The following is a 27719-nucleotide window of genomic DNA, read 5'->3' on the forward strand; positions in this document are numbered from 1 at the left end:
AGTCACACATGAAAAATACAAAGAAACTATTAGAAAATAAAGTTATAATTGTACTACAAAATATTTCATCACATTTCCACCATGTTCATGAACGTTTTTGTTACTGATTAATGGCTAAAATACATTTTAAAGAAGTTAAAATTGTCACATGTCTTTGATGGAAACCATGCATGTAAAAATCAACATTTTATTTTATATTTCATTTTTTATTAATCAATATTAATAATAATAATAAAAATAACTCAAATTTGTAACCCAAAAAAAAAAAAAAAACTCGCACTGTTTGCCGCCAGTGTGAAATACGAGTTCCCGCGCAAACCATCTTCCTATATATTTAATGAAAAATGAAAAATAATTAAATAGAGCAAAATCCCCATTCTCACAAACTAAGTGTTGCAATTCCAAAACAAAATCCCTAACTTCCTCTTTCTTCAATTCAATTCAATGGCGCCTCCCAAACTCACCGACTATGAACGCGAACGACTCGAAAACATTCGCCGCAACAATGAAATGATGGCCAAACTCAAAGTCCATTCCAAAGTTTCCGAACTCTCCAACCGTCCCAAGTATTTTTCTATCTTATTTACTTCATTTTTCAGTGCCAAAATTGGTTCATTATTTTCTCCACATTGAACATTAATAACATTTACATTTTTTAATTGACAGGGTCGTTACTAAATCGTACAGTGTGAAATCGGAGAAAAAACCTAAAACGGAAACCCCTGTAGTCATCAGACGCTCACTTCGAACAAGAGGTATTCCACCCGATTCCAAGGGTTTAGATTTAGATGCTACTTCAGATTCCAACCTTCTCATTCGCAATTCCCCCCAAAAAAGTGATTCTTTGGTTCAAACTTTGGGTCCTATTCCCATGAAAGATGCTTATAGAGGCGCCGATTCTGACCGATCTTTCATTGAATCATTGGTTGATGTGTCCAACAAGGATTTTTCAGAAGAAAAACTCAATGGGAGTGTAAAAAAGAGGAAAATTGAGTGTTCCCTTAAGTTGGAATCTATGTCGTTGGATCCTGAAAATATAGCGCGTATTGTTCCTGGAAGGATAACTCAAATGAAGTTTTTTCCCTCCAATGATAGGAAAATGGTTGTAGCGGGTAACAAATTTGGGGATATTGGGTTCTGGAATGTTGGAGAAAACGATGTTTTTTTATACCATCCACATCAGGCTCCCATTTCTGGGATATTGGTTCAACCTCATTGCTTGTCAAAGGTGCGTGAATTCTAAATTCTGAAACAGTTAGTTATTTTTCCTTACCAAATGTTTTGATCGAAGGTTTTTGGAGAGAAATGTTTTGAAGAGTTTAAGTCCATATTTTAGTCAAACTTATTTAATTTTTAGAAACATTTTGTTGCTTCTTAATTTAGAATAGAAAAACAAGGAATTCAGATTTCCTTCAATAAGGGATCATGTGTTCGTGCAATTGAAACATTGGTTGTTCAATCAAGATAGGACATTAAAAAACAGTTTTTTATTTTTAATTTTAAAGTTCGAAATCATGAACTTTAATCGGGACTGCTTCATCTCGATTGAATTTCCATTTGTATCCCAATTGTGTATATACTGAGAATCCCTAGCTGCATGTAATCTGGGTGCAAATATAAGTTCTCCCCTCATAAAATCCTATATCCAACCATACCCTTACATTTTTTGTCAGTTGTAGAAATATCTAATGTTGTGATAATTGATTTTTTTGTATCCAGATATACACAAGTTGTTATGACGGACTTGTTCGGTTGATGGATGTTGAGAAGGAAATATTTGATATGGTCTATAATAGTGATAATTGCATATATGCTCTCTCACAGCCAAAGAATGAAGCAAACTGTTTATATTTTGCTGAGGGTTCTGGGGGTTTGACTGTTTGGGATAACAGAATAGGAAAATGTTCATCCAACTTGGATTTGCATGAAACTAGGATTAATACAATAGATTTCAACCCTCAAAGCTCTCAAATTGTAGCTACCAGTTCCTCTGATGGTACTGCCTGTACTTGGGATTTGAGATGTATTGGTGAGTCTAAGCTCACAGCCTTGAGGACATTTGCACGCAAAAGATCTGTGCAATCTGCATATTTCTCTCCTTCTGGATGTAGCCTTGCCACTACAAGGTATGAAGCCTTTGTTCCAATTTTAATATTACTATTTTTTAATACTTAAAGGGAGGTATAATGTGATTTTGCTTACTTGCTTTGCCTATTACTTATTGTTACTAACTTTAGTCAGCAGGATACTTGATTACAAAATTAAGTTTTTATTTTGAATTCCTAATATATTGAGTCGTGGTTTTGCTAATTGTGAATTTGATTTGACTGATTTGACATAATCTCTTGATGTAGCATGGACAACACAATTGGTATATACAGTGGAGTTCACTTGGAGGATGAGACTTCTGTTTATCATGACAATCAGACTGGCAGATGGATTTCAACTTTCAGGTGCGAATGTTTAAGTTGTTATATCTCTCTCTTTTTCCATTTTCTGAACTTGCCCAAGTGTGCAAAACATTGTCATATCAAAGCTGTGGGGCTGAACTCTAAACTCTTTGGAATTTGCAGCTGATTTTTACATTTTCAATTAAGATTTCACTCTTCATAAGAAAAAGTGAAATTTATTTGATTCTAGTTTGACTTTGTTATCTTGATTTTGTGGTGGCAGAGCAATATGGGGTTGGGATGACTCATACCTCTTCGTTGGGAATATGAAAAGAGGAGTTGATGTCGTCTCGACAGTTCAAAGGGCGACAGTAATGACTCTACAGAGCCCACACATATCTGCAATTCCATGTAGATTTGATGCTCACTCTTCTGAGGTTGGGATGCTAGCAGGTGCTACAAGTGGAGGCCAGGTCTATATTTGGACATCAAGCTAAGATTTTCATTCTATATGCACTTCAGTTGGGTGCAAAAACTTGTACCATTTTTGGGGGCTTATTTTGAGGCCTTTTTGTGTACACTAGCATCTATATCCCAAGTTGTCAACTATGTAAGTGTCTGCTGGATATGGTGATTGTGAGGGTGGCTAAGTGTCACACCACCAGCCGTTAATGATCACTAATTAATGTTATTTTATTTGTTTTTATATATACTTTTAAATTCAATTTTGTTTGTTTTTATCAACTTAGTCACAAAGAGAAGATTTATTAACACTTCAAATAACCCAAATATAACGATCTTACCAAATGCATCTATCAAATGTATTAAACAAATACATCTAACAACCACAAGAAGTTGCTAGCTCAAAAAAAGAAAAGAAAGAGTTAGTTGCTTATCAATGATTACATACGTTTGAAGTAAAACCTGGGACTACAATATCATATATTTAACAAGTACATGATATAATCAACAACTTCAAAGCATGTTATTCAATAAACTCAAAATGGGGTTTCCCTGTAAAAGATTCCACACCAAACAACATTGTACCTGCAAGCCAAGCTATGCCCAAAAAGTTCCAAGGAAAAGTCTCATAGGGCCTCTGATAAATCCAGCAACACTCAATAATACTGAATCAAATGATATTTGACATTGAAGGCATACCATTTTCTATTGAGTGTACAATTCTACCAAAATTAGTAATTAAATCCAAGCTACTGCCCATGCCTTAAATACATTTGCTCTTACAGTAAGATTCTATAACGGTTGTTTTACCAGACATTGAGAAGGAAACGATGCATCTAACAGACTAACACCAACAACTTTTTTTTCAGCGCTTAAGAGAAGGGAAGTAATAAAATGCTTCTAATCATCCTATTAAGCCGAATACAAATATTTTACTCCGGGATTATTACCCACGATCTCCATCGTCTTGGAAATCAGTAACCAATGTTATGCCAGTATGAATACAATCCTGTATCTGGAATTGCATAATGAATCATCACACCGGTCTGTGTCACAACTCCATTTCCCATCAGTTTTATTGTTGGTAACCTTGCCAAACTACCAATTTCATATTCTCATTGGTATGTTGCAGAAATCACCAACATTACAGAGTCAACATGCTTCCATGAGGTCCACTATTACATTTGATTGACTTTATTTACATGTCCAAATAGCGTGTATCTGTTTGTCGGGGTCTCGAGTTGTTTTGGCACTGAACATGCTTTGAAATGCACGTTCATGGTAAAACGAACATGTTATAATTCTATTCTTATAGGCTCTTGAGCTTAGATTACTAGGTCAAACACTTTTTATAATTAGTTCCCTTACTATTCATTGGGGAGTGATTTCACCGCAAGTTCTTCCAAATATAACTCAAGTAACAAATGAGTAAAAATTGTTTTTTGTTAATAGCAAAAGAAAATCATTGATACTAATTTCAGTATAAAAAGATTACAAATTTAAATAAGATATAATGTCTTGACATCAATTAGCTTAGCATATAAAAATCACTATTATAAATACAACTCAAATGATAACTAACATTAATATATTGGAGCACAAATTTGAAAAGGAAAAAGAAAAACAATGAATCTGAAAAAATAATAGAATAATTTAAAATTGAGGCGAGAACTAATATCAGATTTTACTCCATAAGGTTGGGTTGACGTTAGATTCTTTAACCTGGTTTTGGAGTACATGATTGATATACACAGTACTTGCATATATATTAGCAAAAAGCTACCATCGAATCCTTACAAAGAAAAAAAAAACTTAAATAAACTTGAAGAATACAATCAGTTGCCCTTAATTGAGTCTTAGCATTCTGCATGATTAGGAGACTGACGAATTATGCTTTCCTAAATACAACACGCCTTTCTCGCCTGTACTCAACTTCGTCTCTCTGGTGCATGATTAGAAGAGCTCTTCTCACCTGTCAAATGTTATATGAATTAATGACTGTAAAATATATGTATATGTAAGCTTTTGGTGAGAAGAATGTTGACAATAGACATTTTAGTATGACCAGAGAGGAAATAAAAGGAACACATATAATTGCTTTAAGTTGTAACAGTTTTGAGCAGTGTTAAAGTTCGTTCATTTCAAGTCTGATTATCTGCAGTATTGGCACCTGCCAGTTGCCGCAGTAACAAAGTGATTTAATGTTTTGTAGACTATATATTTTGGTGTTTTGCTTCTGATGGAGAAAACACCAGCTAAGTTTCTGAAAGTCACAATAACTAATTCAACATAACACCTTAGAAATATGTGTATCTTTCAAAAGTTTGAACCAAATGGTGACATCAAATTCTGGTTTTTAAGCTATGACATACTTCTCAGTTAGAAGGCTCTGTAGTACTTACAATGGAATCATTCATCCCCATTCTGCCGAGGTCATCAATCAGTCTTCTTTCTGATATGTGGTTTCCAATCCCGACTCTTCTCTTTATCTGAATTTCTGCTTGCTGCTCAGTGCAAATAATTATCCATCAGCATATGAAGCCTATATGGAAAAACAGACACAGACTCATCAAAAGACAAACCTGTATCTCATTTGCCATTTCAGGTGTAAGATTTATTTGTTGGTTTATTCCAGACTTAGCTGCGTCCATCGTAGATACAGTGAAAAGCCTAATGGCTTCTTGCACATTTGCCTCGGTAGCAAGATGAGAACTGGTAGAAGAGTTAATTAACAAGATACAATTTGTTAAAAGAAATATATATGGAGCATCAAAAGAACAAACTAAAAAGCCACACCAAAAAAAACAGAGGGGATGATTAATGTAACAAAATTTTGGTCATTATGGTTAAGCAAGGGATATTAAGGACTTTAACAGCAATACTTACAGTTTCATCTTTGCAAGTGCCTCACTCAACCTTACAATAGCTTCTAGCTGCCTTACAGTAATCGGTATTGCGGCAGCTTCTCCAGTTTCATTTGCTTGCTGCCTCATATCCTACATTTTATTTTGTAAGAAAAAGTGAATTAGATTATTATAAACATATACATTTTACCAAATCAGCATTTAGAGGAGAAATATTGTTAGAAATGACACCAACGAAACAAAATCAGAACCAGTTAGCCTTCATCATCAACTACTAATAACCATATTGCAACTAGAGGCTAACGTTGCTTTTCCACATTAATTTGATAGCATATTAATGAATACCTGTCTGATTTTCACATAATTATTTTGCAGTAATTTGGCTGCAGCTTCCGATAGACGAGGGTGGCATTCAGTTCGACAATATTGTAAGTACCTATTTGGATAACAGCTCAAAGCTCATTCTCTCAAATAATTGGAAGAAATGAAAAGTCTGATCAAGTTCTTAGATAAGGCATACCTCTTCAACCAATTTTCTTCTTTGGAATGGATAGTCCTATTCTCACCCATCGTTGCATGAGCTGATGCATGAACCTTTATGATATGACTAGCTATTATCTGTAAACAGAATAAGTCAACCACCGACTTCAAAACCATTGAACAGGTAAAATACATTTCTGCATGGTCTACAAAACTAGTAATTTAATGCCAGACACACAAATCAAGTGGCAAGCTACATTTTGTTAAACATTAACTACATATTTGTTTCAAAAAAATTACATTAGATAATGTGCATTATCAACATTTACATCACCAGTCACAACACAAGAAAAAACAATGACTAGGACAAGGTGCACTCAGAGGAAGCAAAAGAAAATATCACATGCTGAGAGGTGAGAACAGAAGTACAAAACAGTAGACGTTACCTTATCTTGACTGTACATTCTGACGTCTTTCACTATGAAGATTAAATCAAACCTAGAAAGAATAGTTGTCTGTAAATCAATGTTATCCTGTGTAGTCTGGAGAAACATTTGTGACTCTTGTTAGTATCTTTTAATCATTATATGCTTTTTAAGAAACCCAAAATAAAATAAAAGAGGTGGTTATATAGCAGTTGACCTTAAGGTCGTCATAACGTCCTGATGGAGGGTTGGCAGCAGCAAGAACTGAAGTCCTTGAATTAAGAACAGTTGTTATTCCTGCTTTGGCTATGGATATAGTTTGTTGTTCCATGGCTTCATGAATGGCCACCCTACATTACAGAAACAATAAGAAACTTCACCAAAAAAACCAAATAATATATGAAAGAAAACAACAAATGGTTTACACATACCTATCTTCTGGTCTCATCTTGTCAAACTCATCAATGCAGACGACACCTCCATCTGCCAAGACCATGGCTCCTCCTTCAAGATAAAACTCACGCTGATATGCACAGAACAACAATTAGAGACTTCTCTTTCAAGATTGGTGGAGGACTACTTTATGATCATATCTTAACACCAAGTAGTGATGACAGAGTGACAGACAGATATTTAGTATCTAATACAAACAATGCAGGAAGTGAAGAACTTACAGTGCTGCTGTCTTGGATTACAGAAGCTGTGAGACCAGCAGCTGAAGAGCCTTTTCCAGAAGTATAAACAGCAATAGGAGCAGTCTTTTCAACAAACTTGAGAAACTGTAAAATGTAATTGTCACATAAGGTAGGGAAATGCAATCTACGATGTGAATGAATTAATGGTTAAGTTATTCAAAGTCACTAGGTTAAATTGTAAAAATAGGAAAAAATGATTTAGCATTTCATACTAAAAATCTAAACATCAAGTATATATAGTAGAAGAACAATTACAATTTTGGATACAAAACAATTATGCATGTAGCACTTGTCTACAGGAAAAACGATTATACAAAACGATCATGAAGAACTAGTCTACAGGATTGACCTTAAGGTCGTCATAACGTCCTGATGGAGGGTTGGCAGCAGCAAGAACTGAAGTCCTTGAATTAAGAACAGTTGTTATTCCTGCTTTGGCTATGGATATAGTTTGTTGTTCCATGGCTTCATGAATGGCCACCCTACATTACAGAAACAATAAGAAACTTCACCAAAAAAACCAAATAATATATGAAAGAAAACAACAAATGGTTTACACATACCTATCTTCTGGTCTCATCTTGTCAAACTCATCAATGCAGACGACACCTCCATCTGCCAAGACCATGGCTCCTCCTTCAAGATAAAACTCACGCTGATATGCACAGAACAACAATTAGAGACTTCTCTTTCAAGATTGGTGGAGGACTACTTTATGATCATATCTTAACACCAAGTAGTGATGACAGAGTGACAGACAGATATTTAGTATCTAATACAAACAATGCAGGAAGTGAAGAACTTACAGTGCTGCTGTCTTGGATTACAGAAGCTGTGAGACCAGCAGCTGAAGAGCCTTTTCCAGAAGTATAAACAGCAATAGGAGCAGTCTTTTCAACAAACTTGAGAAACTGTAAAATGTAATTGTCACATAAGGTAGGGAAATGCAATCTACGATGTGAATGAATTAATGGTTAAGTTATTCAAAGTCACTAGGTTAAATTGTAAAAATAGGAAAAAATGATTTAGCATTTCATACTAAAAATCTAAACATCAAGTATATATAGTAGAAGAACAATTACAATTTTGGATACAAAACAATTATGCATGTAGCACTTGTCTACAGGAAAAACGATTATACAAAACGATCATGAAGAACTAGTCTACAGGAAAAAAAAAAAAAAAAAAGTAACCTGTGACTTTGCAGTAGATGGATCCCCGAGAAGCAACACATTGATATCACCTCTAAGTCTCACTCCATCTGGCAAATTCTGCTTGCAAGGAAATTCACCATATGATCAGTGGGTGTAATGAATTTATTGTTACTCTCCAACACAAAATATGGATACTTAAAGACAATAATGTACCTTTCTTGACCCTCCAAATAGAAGACAGGCCACAGCCTTTTTGACATCTTCATGCCCAAATATAGATGGAGCAACCTTGGAGCATATATTTTTGTATGCATCAGGCTCAGCTGCAAATTTTTTGAATTCTTCAATCTGTAAAAAATATCATCATTAGTACCAGTAACATCTATAGATGAGGATTATGTAAGAGTAGGAATGAAAATTCAGTCTTGGATCTTATCAAATATAGAAATAAGATCATATACAACTCATAGAAGAACTGCAAAATCATAAGCGGTATCTAGTATTGAAGCGAAATGGAAAATACTTAAGGCATTTATAACCTAATACAGTTAGTTTAGAAAAAACTAGTTTCACAGGAACAGCAAACACTATTAACATTCATTCAGCTTCAATGTGATATTCAAGGAGGCAACAAACAAGGAATAAATCACAGAAGTAGTCAATTTATAGTTGGTCAACACTAACTTCTTCTGTTGTAAATGCAGTGGGACCTCGAGACTTGGCTTCATTTGCATCTTCAATTCCTACGACCCTAATATAAGGCTGTCTAACAGCAACTGCTCCTTTGTTACTGCATAAAACACAAAATTGGATTATATTGATGTCAACAGTAGATTGGACAATGAAGAAATCTAAGAGATGCTATAAAAAGATGATTATTCTCACGATGTAGAAGAGTTGGAAGCCTGGAAAATACTATAGATTCCAATGATGGTTAATCTTGAGCCAGGAACTACTGTCTGAACAAGATGTCGATCAACAGAGAGAAGCAGGTTTCTAGGAAGCTCTCCAGTTGGAACATCCTTCAATATCCCACATAAAGATATCATAAATGATTATCATTCAAATTATCTTTAAAACTTTCCTTCAATTAAATTTATATTACTACCTCCGGATTTTCTTGCAGCTTCAAGGTTTGTTGATCAACATACTTGCTCTTGTCAGGAACAATAAGCCACGGATCTATTGGACAAGGTTCTTCTCCAGGCTGCAAAAGAAAACCATCTTATCTAGTAAGAGATAATATCCTAAAAAATGCAAAATAAAGAAAACTAAAGTAACCGGTGCAAAATAAACACCAAGACAGTACGAACTAAACCTGAGGAATATGATCACAGGAACGAGGAACAACTGCTCCCCCAAGTCCTGGTCGACACGGAACTTGCTTCCCCTTCTTACAATTCTTGCATATAAGAGTGACATAAGTTGCCTTTGCCTTAGTCCTGGATGCAGCAATAGTTATCCCAGCAACTTTAACAAGCTTTGATATGTATTGAGCCTGTGAAAAAGATTAAAAAAAAAAAAAAAGAATCAACTTGTTGTAACAACAGATAGAACCAAATGCTTGAAATCTATGAAGCACCAACTAAAACACGAACATCAGATACAACACTTGGCAAGACACAACACTGACACTAATATGTTGTGTTGGAACTAAATGTGAGTGGTTTGTCCAGTGTAGATAGCTTGGTTGGTAAGCTAAGGGACAACGAAGGAGTTATAAAAAGGGGGCTCCAGGTTCAAACCTAGGAAATCTAACCTAACTATTAGTTTACTAACATTTGCCTATAAAAAAGTGAATGGTTCATAAAAATGAAAGAAATAAGAAATTAAATGTAACTAAATATGTCCATGTCAGAGCTAAATTGTTTGAGATTCAATCAGATAAGCGCCCTGATATTCGCGGTTTATTGCCCATGCCAACAAGTTTTATGGCAACTGGCAAGTGTCTCAATTGGAACCTTAAGCATCTTTGTCGTAACATAAAATTAAAATTTGCAATGAATAATCAAACACTGAATCAGGTGAAATCCACTTACACCAAGCGATCTCATTGAAACGGGATCCTCCTTAGAAGTAAGGAGAACCTGAACATCGCCAGGAGCAGCATCTTCCATAACTCCAGTATCTCCAGCCACCTTAGTTTTCAAACTCACCAGTACTTGCGCCGCCGCAGTTTCAAACTACAAAACAAAGCAAATTCAAATCAGCGTAGAAAATAGAGATCAGAAAAGTAAACGAAAACAGTGAGAGAGGGAAGTACCAACGGGAGGAAATCGGCAGGGGCTGATCGGACTTTAGAGGGAAGGTCGGGATCAAATGAATCGAGATCTTCCATATCGATAACAAGGAACTTAGGGTTATGGAGAAGGCCCTCTCTGTAAGGGAAGACATTGTTACCGGTTTCGAAGTTTCGTATGAATTCTTTGAATTTTTGGAGGATTGTGTGGTTGGATGCGGCTGCTTCAGTTTCGCCGCGGTTGTCATCCCAAGAGTGTGCTTGGTCGCTGTAGTAAACGCCTCCTTCGTCCCAACCTGACATTTTCTCGATCTCCGATGAGATATTCTGTTTCGGTTTGAGTTAGGGTTTCTGTTTGTGTTTTTTGGAAATGAAATGGAAATAATAAGAAGACGGGTGGTTTTTGGCGGGATTATTGTGGCGGGAAAATGTAGTGGGTGTGAGTTAAGGATGTCGTGGCGCGTGACCGTACGACAGTGGCACCTGCTTCTAATTATTAGTTGATTAATTAAGCCTTAATTGCTAATTTGGTCCCTTGAGTTTATTTTAGTTTCCCATCTCTTACTTTATAAAAGTTTTAAGTTGATCTTTAATATTAGTTGTGTTTTTATAAGTTAATTATTTATTTAGTTTTATATTAATTGTAAGTGATGATATTGGCAAGAGTTTAGTTGATATCTCATACATGTAAAGTTAAAATGAAATAATGAAAAAAAAAATGAAATAATGGTTTTTAAATAAAAAAATAATAATATCACTTAAAACTTAAGTGTCTATAATTCGTATGGTTTGAAACTAAATCCAGGAAGGGGAGGAACGAATGACATCGAGGGAGACAAGACTAAGACTCGACGACGGTGGCGAAACAAGGAAGATGACGCAACACGAAGTAGACGATATGCAACATTCGTTGAGATCAAAATTGTATGGTACACTATTGTGTAATCATTTTAGATAGTTTAATTTGTATTGTTATCGATTGTAGTAGACGACGTCTATGGTTTATGATTTTTGTTGTCGTAAAGGGTTTAGGGCTATGCATAATCTTTTTGTTTAATGATTGGAGACGTTATATTATAGTGTTTATGTTGTCATGTAAGGATTAGTGACGTGTACTGTAATTATGTTTTTGTTTAATGATTAGAGGTGTTATATTTTAGGGTATTTGTTGCAGTTTAATGTGATATGTGGACAATGGTCCCATGTCGAGTTTGCTTGTGGGTCTTGTTTGTGTGGTCCCATTTTTATTTATATGTTATTTTATAGGTGATTTAATCTTTATTCTATAGGTAATTTGGCATAATAATGGCGAGACCATTCAAAGAGGATTGAAATAGATTATAGATATCATGTTGAAGTTGTGGAATTTTAGATAAAAAGTGAAGAAAAGATGATAAATGCTTGAATATTATTGATAATAGCTTTATGTTAACTTGATTATAAAATACTTAATACTATTCTCTATTTATAGAGATACATAGACTAAATTCTAAAACAGAAACAAATCATAATAATAATAAGAGATTTTCTAAGATATCTCTTGTGACTATAAATTAATTTTAAAAAATATCTCAAAATACTTTAATATAATATAAAAGATATTATAAAACTATGGAGTTGATACGATTTTAGTCATCTAATTAATATTAAACTCGAATTTTATATTTAATAAAAAGAATTAAAATAACGTTAAAAGTTAGACTGTCTAATATTTTAATTAAATGGCCAAAACAAAATCATATCAAGTGCATGACTGCACACTTTTAACTTATGCAAATTCAAATCCTTTTGAACGTGGGGGTGTTACATCTAATGTTAAAGTTTAAGAGAATGTTGTATCTTTGGGAAAATAGTGCAGATTACAACATAATATTTCAGAAATAAATATTTACATTTTACATGTCATGCGTTATAATTAGAAGAAAAAAAATGTAAGGGATCTTATAGTTACAGTGATAAATGTAACCTAGACACAACAACAACAAAAATATTATTATACAGCAATCACATTTCCATTTGGGGACCCTCCGGGTTTTACTCAACCTGTAGTATATATGGTTTTTTTTATAACTATACCATCAAAAAAGATTTTTCTACACCAAATTGTCTCGCAGTTATGTCACATGATTTAAGTTATAGTTATTAAGGAGCTTGACAATTTCCATTAGCATTATGCACTATGCAGGTAACCTTCCTTTTGCAGGTACCAAAATGCACCCTCTGCCGCACTATCTGCCGCATCTTTCTTCTTCGGTAGAGATTCCCCGTAAACCTCCAAAATCATATCTTGAGCCTCTTCTATCTCCATTGTTGCCTTGAATGTGAATCTAAAACGAAGCAAAGGTAGTCAACACAAGATCTCTAAAGTTGTGTTAAAAATAAAATATATATGAAGCAGTGATTAGTCTAAAAGTTTTTTACGTTGCATGATATCATTAGAAGTTATAAGAATTGACTGGTAACTGGAGGAGTTAAGGAGTGATCTGATAAGAACATAGAGATACATATTAACAAGATTAAAACAAACGGATGATGAGAGGCTCACAACTTAAGATGGTCTGGTCCCTCTTCCTTGCAGCATTCAAATTTAGGAGGTTTCCAGCAATAAGCAGCACATAATTCATACAATCGCGATCTTGCTGTTCCTTGGTATCAAATAATGTGAAACAATAGTTAGGATCAACATAAGAGGAGCCGGCTCAGCTTGGCTCCACTATTTGGCACAACAAAACTACTACAGTTTTTACGTTACCTGTTTTTGACGAGTCACTAGCACAATCACGCTTTCGAGAGGTTTCTTGGAGCTTTTCCTTGGGAAAAGATTGAAGCTGTTGGCCGACAGGTTTCACACATGAGGCGCTTTCATCGGCTACCTCCTGGATAGGGCGGATTTCTGGGTTAGACTTGTTGCATAGGTCACCGTTAGCCATTAACTGTCCGATGGTAGTAGCATCCGTCACATCAATGGGAGTTTCATCATAGCCAATGAGTTTTGGTTTTTTCTTAAATGTTGATTTCAGAACTTCTTCCAAAGTTTTTGTCTTTGGCTTCAACCCTTGAGCCTGCACATAAATACAAGCATTATAGCTCCTGAAGTAGCAGGTGAGAAAGGTAAAATGCATTTCTCTAAATGATTGATATAATAATAACAATGACAGCAACAACAACATCCCATGAATAGGCTTAAATGTAGGAAAAGATATATTGACATTAATTCATAGTTTATATCAATATTATTTTCATGTATAGTAATATTACGCTTTATTAATTTATCTATATAGACTCTCGAGTTTGACAACCTTAGACTAGAGCATTTGAAGCTCCAAAAAAAATGCACGTGATTTAACCATATCATCAGCAGAAAAGCTAGAAAAATTCATTACAATAATTTTTACTTGAATTGCATCAGCAATACATACTCATATGTTGTTGGCAATGAGGAAATGCAAAGTTGGTGTTGAGAAAATGAGGATAGAAAGTATTAGGAAAACAAAGCATAGTTATTTTACCTTCAAATTTGAAAATAGTAGCTGTGAAGCAATTCTAGTAGCATCTTTTTTATTTTGCCCTGTCACAAAAGCTTTTTCACATACATCGTTCCCAATCACTTTGGCTTCAACTGAAAAAGTTTTTGCTTGTTTTGATGTCAGAAGCTGCAACTCCAAATTATGACATTGGCAAAGTTCTTGCAAATCCCTAATAGGACTAAGCTGCAAACTTGATGAAAATTTCATGATTGGGTCCAAGAACGAAGTCATAATCTCCCAAACTTTATTCAAATCAAATCCTGAATCAAGAAGAACTGCACCAACACAAGATTCCACCAAATCACCTAGGGCCTGAAATAATCCACAATGTCAATTCTGACCTCATAACTTTTATGCAAATTACAAAGCAATACAAATCCATCACACACTTTTGAGCTTCTAGAACTACACATTAATAGAACTTCCTATAAAAGATGCACATGCCCATAACCCGCACCATAGTGCAGAAACTGAAATACAAATTTGTTATATTCCATTTATTTGCTCTTACAGATTCCAAGAGTAATGTCAGAACATACCCTCCTGAAATGATGTGTGTGTGAGTGGCATAATTCCCAGTATAATACCTAATTAGAACTTTTATAAGTATACATACATTATACTTTAGGAATTTCATCTCACACATGCAAATGTATTGAAATATATATATATATATATATATAGGGCGCCATATCAAATGAGATGAGTTTTACAATCAGAGGGTGAGAGGGTTAAATCTTGACTATAAATGGATGATCAAAATTAGAAGAAAAAGTCATGTAAGTTTTTTAAGTAATCATGTGTCACTTAAATAACTCTTAATCATGACCATCCATGTATGGTTTGTATGGTCAAGATTTAACCCTCTCAATCTCTCATTGTAAAACTCATCTCATTTGATATATATATATATATATAATAAAAAACAGTACATGCATCTTGAGCTGCAAAACTATAAAAAGGTCATAATATTAATATCTACCTTGGGACTTTTTGGCCCTCCACTAGTGCCACAATGTGATACCGATCTTCTCATATGGTCCACATACTTTATTATCGCCTCGGTCAGAGGAGTTGAATCGCATAAAAGAAATTCATCAAAACAGCGATCTACTGCCACACAGGCAAATGCCTTATTATTGACAGATAACGATCTCAGATCCGTCAGTTGTCCGGGCTTCAGTTTGGGATAAGCTGAGTATAGATATGACGTAATCAAATAATCCAAGACAGCATCTCCAAGAAACTCTAATCTCTGTAAAGATTTATCAGGTTTTAATTTAATTAACGACTGAAATAGAATTCTCAGACCTATAAAGTATATATAGTAAAGTTTATCCGAAGTCAGAACTTTGGGAATCAAAAGAAAAGTGCTTACTCACTTTGGACTCAAATATAAGCAAAAAAGTGCCTACATTTGTTGAACTAAAATATAAGCAAATGTCAATTAATCTATCCACATTTAATATTATTATTCTAAAAATACCCTTAAATTAATTCATTAGGGGAATGTTAGTAAACATGTTTCTCTTTCTACACGAAATCAAGAAAATTACATGCACTCAATTGTCATCCTTAATAAGTGCGAAAGTAGATATTTTTACTTAAGAGTCCAAAGTAGTACCTGATAACAGCCACCTCCGTGCTTGTTATAAGAAGGATGTACAAATGCCTGTAGAAGCAGACCCTTATGAACAAAGTGATGTCCTAACTTTTCTTCAAGGGAAGGAATGTCTACATCAGCAGAAAGAGGAAAATAGCCAACACTTCCGGTGCAAATATTAACAACTTGCGAGGCTTCAAAATTTACTTGTATGCCGATCCATGTAAGAAAGACAGTTGCGGCTTTAAAGCCACTGTCGACTATGAATGCCCCCACCAGAGCTTCAACAACATCAGCAACGGTTTTCCTATGCAACCAATGGTGATTTTTATTACATCGGGTACTAGTTGCACTTCTTTTCTTCCCATCAGAGTTTAAACATAAGTGTATGCTGTCTTCAGTTTCCTCGGTACAAACTCTAGGGCAAGGACGGCCTAATGCATAGAACTGGAGGGGATCAAATACCTGATCACATATATAAACCTGGAAGAGGGAGCAGAGAGATAAACATTATACGGCTTAAGATATTATATAAAAATATGCATTTTAAAGCTTGACAATTGAACTCGTGATAGAAAGAAGTTATCTAGGATATTAGCTTTACTAACTTGTTGTTCAGTTAATTTCTATATCAGAGTTAGGGGTACTTTGGTAGTTTCAATCCTCGCTTAAGAATTGTATTTAGGTTTAGGTTTATGCTATTCAATAGTTATTTGGTCTTACCAAAATGTCTAGGAATTAAAGAAGGAATCGAATCCCCTAAAATTGTTTTTCGTTACCAACATAATTTTAGCATATATATTATTTATCGAAAAGCATATCTATTAGTATCTAGTTACTGACATTAGTTCACATGCATATCATAAATCCAACAGAAGATCGAGGATTATTTTTTTATTTTTTAGGTAATGAAAAAGCATGAGTGTAACTTTACCTGCAAATTGCGCCTAATAGCCAATTTGAACAAATTGGAATTGTTTACAACACTGGAACGCTTACTAGTAAGGTCTCCTTCATGAAAGCTGTCATGCAAGAGGAAAAAATGGCGTGCAACAGCAAATTTAAGGAAAGCATCACCAAGCACTTCAAGTCTCTCAAGGGAAAAGCGCTCCTGACACTTCTCGGTGGTGAGAGCCTCTAGAACCTAGTAATTATTCATAATAATTGTTAGCAGCTCTAACATAGTAATTATTTTCCTGTTTGATGAAAATGAAAATAACATACGCATTTACTACGGCCTTACTCTAAGGGCACTAATTTCAGCTGCCTCAGGGAAGGAGGAAGATAGCTGGTGCTTCAGTTCAATCGCAACCAGCAAGTTTCCAAGACGATGCATAATTGAAGGTAGCAAAGATATGGAGCTACCAATATCCTTTGAAAATCCTACTACCTTTAGTTCGCATAGCTCAGGAGGCAAATAAATTAAGTATTCCTCAAGCTCATTTGGTTCTGTGATTGAAAATTAGAATCTACAATCATTTAGAGAACAATCTGAAGAATTATCTGAATACAAGATAAATCCAAAATTCAAATATGCCCGTCAATGCAAAAAATTTAAGAAATACACATGCCTCGGTAGACTATTTTTGATTTTATGGTAGTATATCATGTATATGTGGTAGAATCAATTAGAAGCAATTTAATTTAGGATTGTATATCTGTATTATATATCAGCATAATTAATATTAACACTAAGTTTGTTTATTTGTTATGCGGACAGGTTCAGATAACCAATTTTATCCCTATTGTTGTTCGACTTCTTAAGTCAATTAAATAACCCTAGATGTAAAAGGGCTGAAACTAGCTGTCATGGTTTCATAAAGTTAACAATAACTATATGTACACCCACACAACCTATTGGACCTGAAACTTGGAAAAAATGAAAAAGCATACTAGCTTGTAAAAAAGTCAAGTATGCGAAAAAAATTTAATCACTCCGATAAACAAGATTTACCACAGAAAAAATAGCATATTCAACACAGTACCAGTACCAGCATGCTCGTGGTTTCGATTGTGTAGCAGGTTGTGCAGATTGAAGAGTGGTTTTGCATGCAGAAGTGGTTGTTCAGGGTATTTGAGAGGAATGGAAAACCTGTCATCCAAGCGTGCAAGATTTGTCAAAGATCAGTAAAAATATATGATATTCCAAGTTACATATGCCAAATCTCTGATATCGTATTCCATCAGTTGATCAGGAAGCTTTAAACAGCTCTCATGAATCTAAATGTTTTTATCAATAAAAAGAATTGCAGATGCAAAACAAAAAGTGAAAAACGGATGAATCAATAATTGTTAGAATAGTAGAATATTAGAAAATATCTTATAATATCTATTATATTATATTATAGTATCTTGAGTTATTTCCTATGATTAATTTATAATCATAGAGATATCTTAGAATGTCTCTCATTATTATTATGATTTGCTCCTGATTTAGGATTAAGTCTATGTTTCTCTACAAATAGAGATTAGTATTGAATATTTTGTAATCAAGTTAGCATAAAGCTATTATCAATAATATTCAAACCCTTATTATTTTTTCTCCTCCTTTTTCTCTAAAATCCCACAATTTCATCATGGTATCATCAAAGCCTATTTTGATCCTCCTTGAGTTGTCTCGCCACTATTCCGCTATGAGTTCCTAAAAAATTTGGAAATGTAATCATAGCTTTCTCCTTTTTGATGTGATCTCTTGGTGAGTTTTCATACTTTTCCAGCTATTTTCAGCGAGCCTCCTAAACAACCGTTATTTGTTTTTGTCAACCCTTTTTCAGCACTCGTTTCAACATTTTCTGTCCAGATCCACTGCTATCACCATCGTCACCCTTGTTTCCGACAGCTTTTCCAGAGAACAATCTCTCCATAAGCTTCGTTCTATCTAGATCAGCCCACGCCTGAAAACATGTCACCAGAAGTCGTCACACGCACTCTCACACGCTGCTACTCTCTTGCGACTAGATCTCATGCACTGACGTCTCCACAACGCATAACGGTGCGTCCCAACACTGCTTTGGTTACTGCTTGGTCAGTCTATCTCGGTTCTCATGGTTTCAGATCTGCCGTTACTTTTCAATTTTAAACAACGGAAACATACGTTCTTGTTCAAACAACCATTATCTCTCCTGTTTTGGACGCATTTTCTCACTCTGTTGATTGATCATGGCTTCATTTCGTTAGAGTTGCGCTGCTTCTTCGATGTTTGTCATGCAATTTATTTATTACTAATAGATTATAACAGTGGTTTCTATTCCCACCGATGATCATTCTAGTGGTGTCTTTTTTCCACATATGAATCATATTAGTAGTGACTTCTTCTTCCATTGATGGTTATTCTGACAGTGTCTTTTATTTTCACGACTTATTTTATCTTGACAATTTGTCCCAGGTACTGGCCCCATCTTGGTCCCAGATGTACTAACTAACCTTGTCTTTCTCTCCCTAAAGCACGCCTTTCTACTTGAAGCATATTCAAGTTTCAATATTTTGAGTCTCCGATATTATTGGTTTGAAGCTTCCAAATGTAATTTTTTAGAAGAACGGCCCTTGCTTTGTTCAATTGCTTGCCATGAATTTCTCTCCTATTGATGATTATTTTAGCTATATGGCTAGACTATATTTATAGCAATTCTCTTCGACTTCACTTGCATCCGTGAATTGTCTTTCCATCATTTTTTATTATTTTGTGGAGTAAAACATTATTTTTTTGTAACAAGCTATAGCTTAGTAAGTAAGTTTTAGTCAGAGAGGGAGTGTTAGAATATTAGAAAATATCTTATAATATCTATTAGAGTATCTTGAATTATTTCCTATGATCAGTTTATAATCATATAAATATCTTAAAATATCTCATTATTATTATGATTTGTTCCTGATCTAGGATTGAGCCTATGTTTCTCTACAAATAGAGATTCGTATTGAGTCTTTTGTAATCAAGTTAGCATAAAACTATTATCAATAATATTCAAATCCTTTTAATTTTTTCTCCTATTTTTTTCTCTAAAATCCCACAATGTCAACAATAATAACAATAATTAATATACATATACCTACTTTTCCATTAAGTGGTCTGCGTAGCTTGAAGTGCCTGAATCTTTATAAGGACTGAATCCATTCTTTTCATAGATAACATTTGTGACAAAAAAGAAGAGCTTCGTATGCGGAACATACACTAAACTATTCTCAACATCTTTCACACTTTTGTAATCATTGGCAAGTTGCAGATGAATATCCAAAGAGGTAACCTTTTTATCTGAAGTAGTTTCTAGATTCCTGAAAATTGGTGAACAAAGGCATCTCTTCACTGTCTTCCAATCTACTTTCATTGCATCATCATATACTTCCAATATGACTGGAAGCAAAAGGTAGAAGGTAGAATTGGATGGCGAATTAGATTTGTCACCCAATTCTACAAACTTAGAAACAAATTTTAGTCTATCAAGAATAATTTTGAGGAACATTTCTTGAAAGTTTTCCGCCATCTTAATCTGCAAGATGGAAAAGCCCAAGCATTAAGTTATAGTTTTCTGTTTTTTTTGTTGGTCTTCTTAAAACAAAAGATATTTACCTCATCTTTGTTGAATTCTGAAACTCCAAATGGAATAAATTTTGTCATCACAGATCTACCGTGAGCAAGATGAAGATCAAGTTCCAGTTTCTCTGCCTCCATTGGAAGACGAGTCATGATGAATAAACCAAACTTTTTATAGACCCTGTCCTCTGGAGTAGGGTAAAATTTAATGTAGTAAGAGTTGAGATGGACAGTTTTCTCCTCATTTTTCCATGACTGTCCAAAGGCAGAAGGAACTCGTATCTCATATAATTCTCCTCTTGAAATATCATCTGCAAATAAACGAAAATTAATATAGCACTCACACCATTACCATATTGTTATATCTTAGACCCATAAGTTAATGTAATCAACACAACAATAGTACTACCCCTGAAACAGATTAAATAAAACTTCCTCAACAAGCTTAGAAGCATACGAAGATACAAAAAAGAGTTTAATTTTATTCCTGTTAAAATAGCATAAAATATCTTATAATATATTTTATATTATGTTAGAGTATCTTGAGTTATTTCCTAGGATCAATTTATAATCATAGATATTTTAAAATATCTCTCATTATTATTATGATTTGTTCCTGATTTAGGATTTAGTCTATTTTTCTCTATAAATAAATATTAGTATTGAGTCTTTTGTAATCAAGTTAGCATAAAACTGTTATCAATAATATTCAAACCCTTATTATTTTCTCTCCTCCTTTTCTCTAAAATTCCACAACTTCAACAATTCCATTGAGTATGAAATATTTGCACTACCTTTCGATCATGTGTTACCACATCATCAAAAGATCTGACTGTGATAATAACTGCCTGAGGAAAAAAAATATTTCAGTGATGTGGCAGCACATGAATGGATGATGGTGCAAGTTTTTACACTAACAATGAATTGACACTAAACTATCCAGAGAAAAGAACATTTTAATATGATAGTTACCAAAAAAGAATAACACAACTAAAAATGATCAGCATGGGGGATTAGTCAGTCTCATTCTTACACTCGTAGACAAGTAAACATGCTCAACACTTAATTTCAAAATATAATGTATATAGTACATTTCTGACAGCCAAGTGAAAGATAACAAAATCCATGACTAATCAAAGTTCAGTGAAGTTTGACCTTCACATTCATCTGAATTAGAAGAGTCCAAAACCTTCTCTGGCTCTGCATCATTTTGCTTTGGCAAGAGACAATCATTCAAAGCACCTATTTTATACAGTTCTTCAATTGCTTTCAGGCAAGCATCTCTTTTGGAAGCTTCCATAGACAACTGTGGTGTACTAACAATTTGATGTATCGGAGCATTGGATGGCAATGTTATTTGGCAGACAACTCCTCCTAAATCATCAAAGTAAAAGAAATTTGGCTTTGGATCAAAGAACCTGAAAAGATAGATTAACAATATTTTAAGACACATAAGATTTGCACTTCATTTCCTAGAAACTCCGTAGTGGAGTATATATATTTGGATCAAACAAAGGTCAAATATTAAATAAGCTCTTACTCGTCGTGTGGAAGCTTTGAACAATACTGGTGAAGCAATGAGATACTATATCCCGAACTGACTGAGGCACCAGATGAATCAACTTTGAATATTCTTTCCACGGGGGTTTTGTATGTCTCATTGGATGTTCGGACAGTAATTTCTGTGTTCATTCGGAATTCATCGTTCTTGAAACCACCAATTATTTCTAATTCCTTCTCATTGTTACTACAATAATAAGATACCAAAAATAACTAAAAGATGGATTTGCATAGATTCCTTTTAAAAATTCTTCATTGTAAAGGTCAGGTACCTGTCAACCAGAAATGCATATTCCGAGCGAAGCATACGCGCACGGCCTCTTGACTGTATAAAGCTGGCAACAGTTTCTGGAAGATCGAACCGTATGACAAGACAACATGTTTGAATATCAAGTCCTTCTTCACCCACTTTGGTGGCAATCAGTAAATTCAACTGTTCATAGTGTGAGCCAAATAAGGACGTTACTACCACTCAACTCTTTGACAAGCTAAGAAACATATTACATATTTAAGCAGTAACAAAATTATTTTAATTCTTACTTAAGTGTCATTTACCACTTAACAACAATTATGCTTGAAATACATGTCTAATAGTGTTTGAAAGGTTATGAAAAAGGAAATGAAGTGAAATAGTGGTGGCCCTTTGAGCATGGTCAAGAGGGGCGAACACCCATGGCCCAATTTTATTTTATTTTTTATCTATTTTGGTCCCTCAATTTTATCCCTTTTCAGTTTATCAGTCCTCTAATTTTCTACCACTAATTTTATGTGGATTTTTATTAATATGAATATGTGTCTCATTGTTATTGGGCCAGATTGTAAATTAATTATTTGAATTAAAACAAAAACAAAAGCAATTCAACGCACCCCTCACACCTTCACCCTTCTTCTTTCATGCGTAACAGAGAATTGCTCACTCAAGATTTGGTCGTAGATTTTCAACGGGTTGCTCGCGGAGAGGTCGCGTCAAAGCTGCTTGCAGAGAGGGATGTCACAAGTGAAGGGTTGTGACTGTGGCTGTGGCTGCGCAGAAGGTGCCAGTGCAGCCATAGAAGCAAAATCAAACCCATTTTCATACTTTAAATTGCCAAAATTATACAATTGAAAAATTTGGGATCCAAAAATGCATTTAAGCCTTTTAAATTTTAAACAATCCCTTTACAATAGATACATGTAAAAAGGTATAGTTGTAACAAATAATCTTTAACATATGTATGAAGAATGAATTGAATTGAAAGTAATATACAAAATACATAATTGATTTATCTAATTATATTCAAAATTGATTTTTATTTTTTGTAATTTAAACTTAATGACATACTTAATTGTTTTTATCTTTTCTTTAATTATTTTTTTTTTTTAATAATTTCTTTTTTTTAACATTTAAGTTTATAAATTAAACGTAAAATTCTAATTTTCAAATTAAGTTCAAAATTAAATTCGTAGAAAAAACATAATGATATACTTAATTGTTAGAATTTTGTTAGTATTGCAAGGCTTATATCATTATCTTATAATGACTTGAAATTGTTTTTCAAACATTTTCATACTTATCTAAAGGACGATAGTTCTTATGATCTTAATGGTAAAATTCTATTTAAAAAGTAGAAGTTGCAAGAGATATTTTAACCGTTGAATCAAAATTAAGATTTATGACACTGAGTTCTTTGAAGAAGTTGCAAGAGATATTTTAACAGTTGAATCAAAATTAAGATTTATGACACTTAGTTCTTTGAAGATATTTAGTTGTTTTCATGATGTATGAACAATTTAAATAATAATATTAACCATCATTGTTATTATTGCTTCTATTGAGAGACGCCTTTTCTAAATTGAAATTATTAAAAACTTATTTGCAATCTAATATTTCACAAGATTTAATATAAATAGATTATTAATGATTTTGCAATGAAAAGTACACATACGAAACAATTTTAATGACTATGAGGGCACCCTTACTTTAGTTCGGCCAAGGCACCAAAAATCTCAGAAACAACCCTGAAGTGAAATCGTCAAGTAGAACACTCTTCTCAATCTCATTAGTCTCACGATAAAAAGCAAGTTGTTAAAATCACATAATCTTGTGAAGCAGTTAAGTTCATGCATGAATGTGCCCATTGTACAGTAGTATAGTTTAACTCATTTTCATCAAACTGAGCGAAAAAATAGCATACAAGATCTTAGCGACTATTTAGTTCTCAGAATAATATATCAAAATCAACAAGTAAAATCCAATTATAGCTTTTACTCTTACCTCTCCAGAACGAAACTTCTCAACAATGATGTTCATGGTCTTCCGTGACATACTCTTCACTCCAGAATGTACTCCTACAAGAAAGTCACTCTTCCATTGTCTTAGAAGCTTGAGCCTCTGTAGTATGTATGACAAGGATCTTGCAGTCACAATTCTATTCACAAAAATTATGCATTTCATGTTTTGTTGCAACCTGAAATTGAGGCGTTTGATCACAACATATATATTAGTTTCATAACCAAGCCATAGTATGTCAGATATAATATATGGTTATATACATTAAACATGAAGCGTGTACTATATGAAAATATGTCTGAAAGGAATTGTTTAAAAAGCAAAATTTTGACTAATGAAGGTTGGTTCAGTTGGTAAGGAGTTGACTCACACCCACAAAGTCGTGGGTTCAACTCCCGCTGCCGATGGGAGGACCTCTTTGGTGGGTGATTTGTAAGCACCTTTGTCAGCGCTCTTTGAGCCTTTAGGCCTACCTTGATCTTGATGAGCCCCAGGAACCCAACTCATTTAAACTTTTTTAATTAAAAAAAAAAAAAAAAAAAAAAAAAAAAAAAAAGCAAAATTTTGTCAAATATTGAGAACGAGAACGAGAACTAAACCAAGTTGCCAACCTGAAACTGGTCAGTATCCCAATGAGGCGTAATAATTTTGCTGAGAAAAAGGGCTCTTTTAATATTTCCACTGAAGATGGATCAGATACACCGTCACCTAAAGATTTGCAAAAGAAAACAAAAAGATGTGGTTAACAATACATACACCCTACAAGAACTCTGTTCTAAACATATCATAGAAGTACAATAATGAGTAGATTAATTAATGTCAGATAAACAATAACATAACATCACATAAAATGGAAGCACAATTAATTGTGCATTGAATTAGAAAAAAATTGTCAGAAGCAACAACTCGAAAATCCTGTAACAGCAATGAAGTGATTAAAATATTACCAAGTAATGTTTAAGTACCTGCCATGCATTTGGAAGCAAATAGTTCAGCTGCCTTGGCAAGATATTTATCACATGCAGACTCGTCACTTGAATTTCCTTCTGCCTCAACTAATGCATGCCTCTCAGAATGATCACCGCCCAAAAGAATATGACTAGCCTTGGAAGGTGAACATGAATATTAAAGAAGGAAAAAGAACGAAAATCAAAACAGAAGTTCCCAATTAAAACAAATAAAAATATAAACTGGCAAGCTATAATATTCTATAGGAAATTAAACTTAATATGAATAATACTCACCATAATTATCTTTAAATTAGATAATATATATAGTATAGTAAGAGAAGATATAATAGTATAATTACATTATAAACTGTCAATATTTAAGCAATAAATGTTTTACGATGCCATATTCTGTTAGATCTGAGGAGAATAAAAATGGCATTCACTATTACAACCTCAGCCAACAAATGAGAAAGTCGAACCACACACAAAAAAAGAACCTCAAAACAACCAGTGAAAAAGAGAAGAGCACACAACCTCTAAGGTAGGTTTCTACTTCATATTTGAAGAGTCTATTTAAACAAGACAACCCCAGTAACAATTTTTTTCTAAATGCACTATAATTTTCTAGATTCAACCAGAAAACATTTACCTTAATAATCTTTTTCCAGTTAAAAGATTGCAAATATAAGACCTGTAATCAAATACATGAGTTTTACCTGCAATGCTCCCCAAATACCAAGATTCTGCAGACAGAAGATCACATTATCATGCACTCGGTTCAAAAGTTTCTTTGTGTTCATCCGTTTATGGTGATCTTCTATGTTCCTACTAAGGTTTTCTATGCTCTGCTAACAGAAAATAAATCAGTGATCCGATAAACCTTGTTCATCTAATCATCTTAATTAAGATCCATAGCAGAAGTGTACCTGACATTTAATCTCCTCAATACTCGAGCACAAGCTAGTGTCCATATTTGCAGTCGAACCATAATGATATATATTAACTACAGGAGTGGTCACAAAAGATTGCAATGCCTTGTCTTCAACCGAGTATACCTACAAACAATATCCAAATCATTAGGGATGACCGACAAAGCCCAGCCTTAACTGGTATAATACAACTAGGTAATTAACCACAAGAACTGTACACTTCGCATCAAAAGTGAGTATATCGAATTCACAAGCACTGTGACATGAATATATTTCTAATTTCTAATGGATTTCAATTACCACTTTCCCACAAACCTTATCCCCAATAAACACTTGATCAATGCATCAGCTTCGCTCATTTTATCAATGGTTTCGTATCAAAGTCAATACTTAATGGAACAAACAATTGCTTTCTTGCAGGGGACAGGAAGGCAAAAGTTTGACATGAGATCTATAACACGAGCTAAGAATGATGCTCTCAAAGTTATTTGATATTTAATACTATGAAAACCCTAAACCCTACCTTAGCATCAAGCATTTGTTCAAGACTATTGATGCTTTTTGGTAGATTTGCGGCAGTAGAAGCACCTGAAAATGAAAACATGTAAGTTCGTAAGGACTTAATCAATTGAAGTACACTACAACACTTCTGGAATTAATCAACAGTCTCCAAAAATATACATAAATAATAAGCAAGGAAATAAAGGATACACTATCAACAATGTAGGCAAACTTTATTAAGGGCAACACAACACCCTTGAAGAACTGGTGGGGTATAAGATTAATAATACATTCATATTGTTGAATTTCAGTGATAGAGAGAAAATAATGAATTTCATTATCTGGTTCGTGATAGTTATAATATACTAATAAATATGTAACCAATAATTTTTTCTTTTAATTAAAACTAAAAATTAAATGCTATAAAATGACATTACTAAATTAAGTGGTCAGACTTGACGTCATTTAAATTTTTTTATAATACAGTATGAAATAAAAAAAGAACATAGTGCGCTGTTTTTTCGGTTTCTTTCCACTCGCTTCTCTTTACCTATTTTGTTTTCCGTTTGTTTTTTTCTAAATATTTTTATCTCTTACATCATGTTAGGTTCTATCCTATTTGATTTTTGTATACATAATACTCTTTTATATATAATTGATGTATGATTTATTTCAACCGTTGTGATTTTTGCTATTTGCCCGCAATGCTATCCGCTACATAGACGATTTTTCGCGTTCCACTATTTTCCGCAATTGGCTAATAACAAAACTGCTTCCTTATATTATTCTTAGGGATTTGATCTTTGACTTTAGTAGTTATTTGTTCCTTACATGATTAGGGTTAGAGTCTAGTACTTAATCTGACTACTACAATAAGCAAGGGTTAGAGCTTTGTCTTTTGTAATAAACCACACCGTAACACACCATATCACTTAATTTTCAGAGTCTGTATTTTTTTCAGAGTCTGTATTCTTAGGGATTTGATCTTTGACTTTAGTAGTTATTTGTTCCTTACATGATTAGGGTTAGAGTCTAGTACTTAATCTGACTACTACAATAAGCAAGGGTTAGAGCTTTGTCTTTTGTAATAAACCACACCGTAACACACCATATCACTTAATTTTCAGAGTCTGTATTTTTTTC

The 27719-nt window shown here is 33.8% G+C and overlaps 3 protein-coding genes across 7 annotated transcripts in view; 1 reads left to right on the forward strand and 2 right to left on the reverse strand.

Annotated features, from left to right (window-relative positions):
- The first annotated feature begins 357 nt into the window (after positions 1 to 357).
- Positions 358 to 3098, forward strand: LOC101502177 (uncharacterized). Its single transcript, XM_004508329.4, has 5 exons — positions 358 to 566; positions 667 to 1228; positions 1720 to 2126; positions 2355 to 2453; positions 2674 to 3098. The coding sequence occupies exons 1-5, from the start codon at positions 445 to 447 to the stop codon at positions 2885 to 2887; spliced, it is 1404 nt and encodes a 467-aa protein (XP_004508386.1). The 5' UTR covers positions 358 to 444; the 3' UTR covers positions 2888 to 3098.
- A 1387-nt stretch (positions 3099 to 4485) lies between these two features.
- LOC101502490 (DNA replication licensing factor MCM5) lies at positions 4486 to 11089 on the reverse strand. The gene is made up of 18 exons (XM_004508330.4): positions 10734 to 11089; positions 10510 to 10653; positions 9789 to 9968; positions 9579 to 9677; positions 9356 to 9492; positions 9155 to 9260; positions 8684 to 8818; positions 8510 to 8587; positions 8123 to 8227; positions 7880 to 7971; positions 7666 to 7798; positions 6643 to 6738; positions 6237 to 6334; positions 6062 to 6152; positions 5739 to 5848; positions 5435 to 5564; positions 5255 to 5356; positions 4486 to 4824 (listed from the first exon to the last, which is right to left on the reverse strand). The coding sequence occupies exons 1-18, from the start codon at positions 11010 to 11012 to the stop codon at positions 4741 to 4743; spliced, it is 2199 nt and encodes a 732-aa protein (XP_004508387.1). The 5' UTR covers positions 11013 to 11089; the 3' UTR covers positions 4486 to 4740.
- A 1435-nt stretch (positions 11090 to 12524) lies between these two features.
- The window catches only part of LOC101502793 (dicer-like protein 4), a 21844-nt gene continuing 6649 nt past the window's right edge, over positions 12525 to 27719 (reverse strand). The window contains exons 1-20 of one of the 5 annotated variants that reach the window (XM_027336681.2): positions 26599 to 26732; positions 26073 to 26201; positions 25863 to 25991; positions 25162 to 25300; positions 24808 to 24904; positions 24182 to 24374; positions 22200 to 22360; positions 21908 to 22114; positions 21523 to 21785; positions 20404 to 20678; positions 19890 to 20323; positions 17831 to 17931; positions 17083 to 17288; positions 16774 to 16983; positions 15861 to 16322; positions 15219 to 15491; positions 14219 to 14548; positions 13462 to 13771; positions 13255 to 13354; positions 12525 to 13036 (exon numbers count right to left, since the gene is read on the reverse strand). In XM_027336681.2, the coding sequence (XP_027192482.1) occupies positions 12880 to 13036; positions 13255 to 13354; positions 13462 to 13771; positions 14219 to 14548; positions 15219 to 15491; positions 15861 to 16322; positions 16774 to 16983; positions 17083 to 17288; positions 17831 to 17931; positions 19890 to 20323; positions 20404 to 20678; positions 21523 to 21785; positions 21908 to 22114; positions 22200 to 22360; positions 24182 to 24374; positions 24808 to 24904; positions 25162 to 25300; positions 25863 to 25991; positions 26073 to 26201; positions 26599 to 26679 (4257 nt within the window). In that variant the 5' untranslated portion in view covers positions 26680 to 26732 and the 3' untranslated portion in view covers positions 12525 to 12879. Of the gene's footprint in view, positions 13037 to 13254; positions 13355 to 13461; positions 13772 to 14218; positions 14549 to 15218; positions 15492 to 15860; positions 16323 to 16773; positions 16984 to 17082; positions 17289 to 17824; positions 17932 to 19889; positions 20324 to 20403; positions 20679 to 21522; positions 21786 to 21907; positions 22115 to 22199; positions 22361 to 24181; positions 24375 to 24807; positions 24905 to 25161; positions 25301 to 25862; positions 25992 to 26072; positions 26202 to 26598; positions 26733 to 27719 lie in introns of those variants that run through there. The other 4 variants (XM_027336680.2, XM_027336679.2, XM_027336682.2 and 1 more) reach the window with 4 other exon arrangements.

The sequence above is a fragment of the Cicer arietinum genome, chromosome 7 (genome assembly GCF_000331145.2).
Source record: "Cicer arietinum cultivar CDC Frontier isolate Library 1 chromosome 7, Cicar.CDCFrontier_v2.0, whole genome shotgun sequence".
In the NCBI taxonomy this organism is placed as follows: Eukaryota; Viridiplantae; Streptophyta; class Magnoliopsida; order Fabales; family Fabaceae; genus Cicer; species Cicer arietinum.

Excerpts from the sequence above, each read along its gene's own strand:
- LOC101502177 (XM_004508329.4), top strand. The coding sequence starts at position 445 with ATGGCGCCTCCCAAACTCACCGACTATGAACGCGAACGACTCGAAAAC. Across the intron at positions 567-666 it reads GAACTCTCCAACCGTCCCAA|GGTCGTTACTAAATCGTACA; the intron begins GTATTTTTCTAT and ends TTTAATTGACAG. Across the intron at positions 2,127-2,354 it reads TGTAGCCTTGCCACTACAAG|CATGGACAACACAATTGGTA; the intron begins GTATGAAGCCTT and ends CTCTTGATGTAG.
- LOC101502490 (XM_004508330.4), bottom strand. The coding sequence starts at position 11,012 with ATGTCAGGTTGGGACGAAGGAGGCGTTTACTACAGCGACCAAGCACAC. Across the intron at positions 9,261-9,355 it reads GCTTCCAACTCTTCTACATC|TAACAAAGGAGCAGTTGCTG; the intron begins GTGAGAATAATC and ends TGTTTTATGCAG. Across the intron at positions 5,849-6,061 it reads ATTATGTGAAAATCAGACAG|GATATGAGGCAGCAAGCAAA; the intron begins GTATTCATTAAT and ends AATAAAATGTAG.